Source organism: Myotis davidii, unplaced genomic scaffold (genome assembly GCF_000327345.1).
Source record: "Myotis davidii unplaced genomic scaffold, ASM32734v1 scaffold1055, whole genome shotgun sequence".
Lineage (NCBI taxonomy): Eukaryota > Metazoa > Chordata > Mammalia > Chiroptera > Vespertilionidae > Myotis > Myotis davidii.
Genome location: NW_006286477.1, coordinates 865,795 through 866,972, shown reverse-complemented (window position 1 = coordinate 866,972; position 1,178 = coordinate 865,795). Strand labels below are relative to the sequence as shown.

Below are 1,178 nucleotides of genomic sequence, written 5' to 3'. Positions count from 1 at the left end.
ATGTCTCAGACTGGAAGAGCTGGGGCAGGTGCAGCTCCCACTGGAAGCCCAGGCACTCGAGAGTCACGACTGCGGGGAGAGCAAGGAGCAGCGCTCAGCCCGCGCCCCTCCGCCCACGGCACCCCGAGCAGCGGGCGGCTCAGAGGGAGGAAGCCGCTCGAGGACAGGCCGCCGGGGCCTCGGGGCGCTCCCTGGCTCCCAGGGACACGCCGGCCGGGCCTGTCTGGTCCCCTCGGACACGGGCAGGTGTGACTCGGGGCAGGACCGGTCAGAGCGAGAGGGTGCCCTGGGGCCGGCTCCTGTGCAGCCTCCACTCCCGAGGGGATCTTCCCCACTCATTCATTTTAGAGAGCGGAAGGGACGGGGAGAGGCAGAGAGAGAGACAGCGATGTGAGGGAGACACACGATGGGCTGCCTCCCACACGCACCCCGACCAGGGCTGGGGCGCCTGCAACCGAGGCACGAGCCCTTGGCCAGAATTGAACCCGGGACCTTCCTGTCCGCAGGCCGGCACCCTATCCACTGAGCCACACCGGCCAGGGCTGTGTGTCGTCTTTATCGTGGCCGTTGGCACCTGAACACGCGTCTGCCCAGCTCGGTTTCGTTCCTCGCACATTTGACGAATGTTTATGGTGCCGGTTACGCCTCAGGCTGGGCAGGGGGCAGGGACGGAGGCGCACAGGCCGGGGGCGTGGCCTCTGCTCGGTCCCTTTGGCCACGGGTCCCTGAGGCAGCCACCTGCCCACGGGTCCTCGACGGGTCCCCGGGGCCAGGAACTCACCTCCATCCCCGCTCGGCACAGCCTTCTTCAGAGTCCCATGGCATTTTGTCTGAATCTTTGGGGTGTACAGCCTCGAGGGAAAACACACAAAAGCCCAGGCGTTAGCAGGATGCCACACCTGCCCTTGGGCCGCCCCCGCAGCGCCCCTGTCTGCTGACCCGACCGCCTGCGCTCCGTCCGGTGTTCCATCCAACGTAACTAGTAATTAATTCCCCTGTGCTGTGTGCTGGGGGGCGGGGGGGGGACTCCCCCAGGAGGCGTTCGAAGCTACGTGTGACTGCCTGGAGGGCCCCTCTGTCGCTGAGACCAAAACAACGCCCGGCATACAGTAGGTGCTCAGTACACGTCTAAGGGAGAGAAGGCTCAGGCACTTCCTGGAAGTTAAGGCTGCTGTTCG

General features: G+C 65.9%; 1 protein-coding gene across 1 annotated transcript in view; it reads right to left on the bottom strand.

Moving 5' to 3' along the window:
- BTBD16 (BTB (POZ) domain containing 16) overlaps positions 1–1,178 on the bottom strand; it is a 40,004-nt gene that overhangs the window by 20,965 nt on the left and 17,861 nt on the right. The window contains exons 3-4 of the mRNA XM_015560161.1: positions 782–927; positions 3–69 (exon numbers count right to left, since the gene is read on the bottom strand). Coding sequence (XP_015415647.1) covers positions 3–69; positions 782–927 — 213 coding nt within the window. The remainder of the gene's footprint in view (positions 1–2; positions 70–781; positions 928–1,178) is intronic.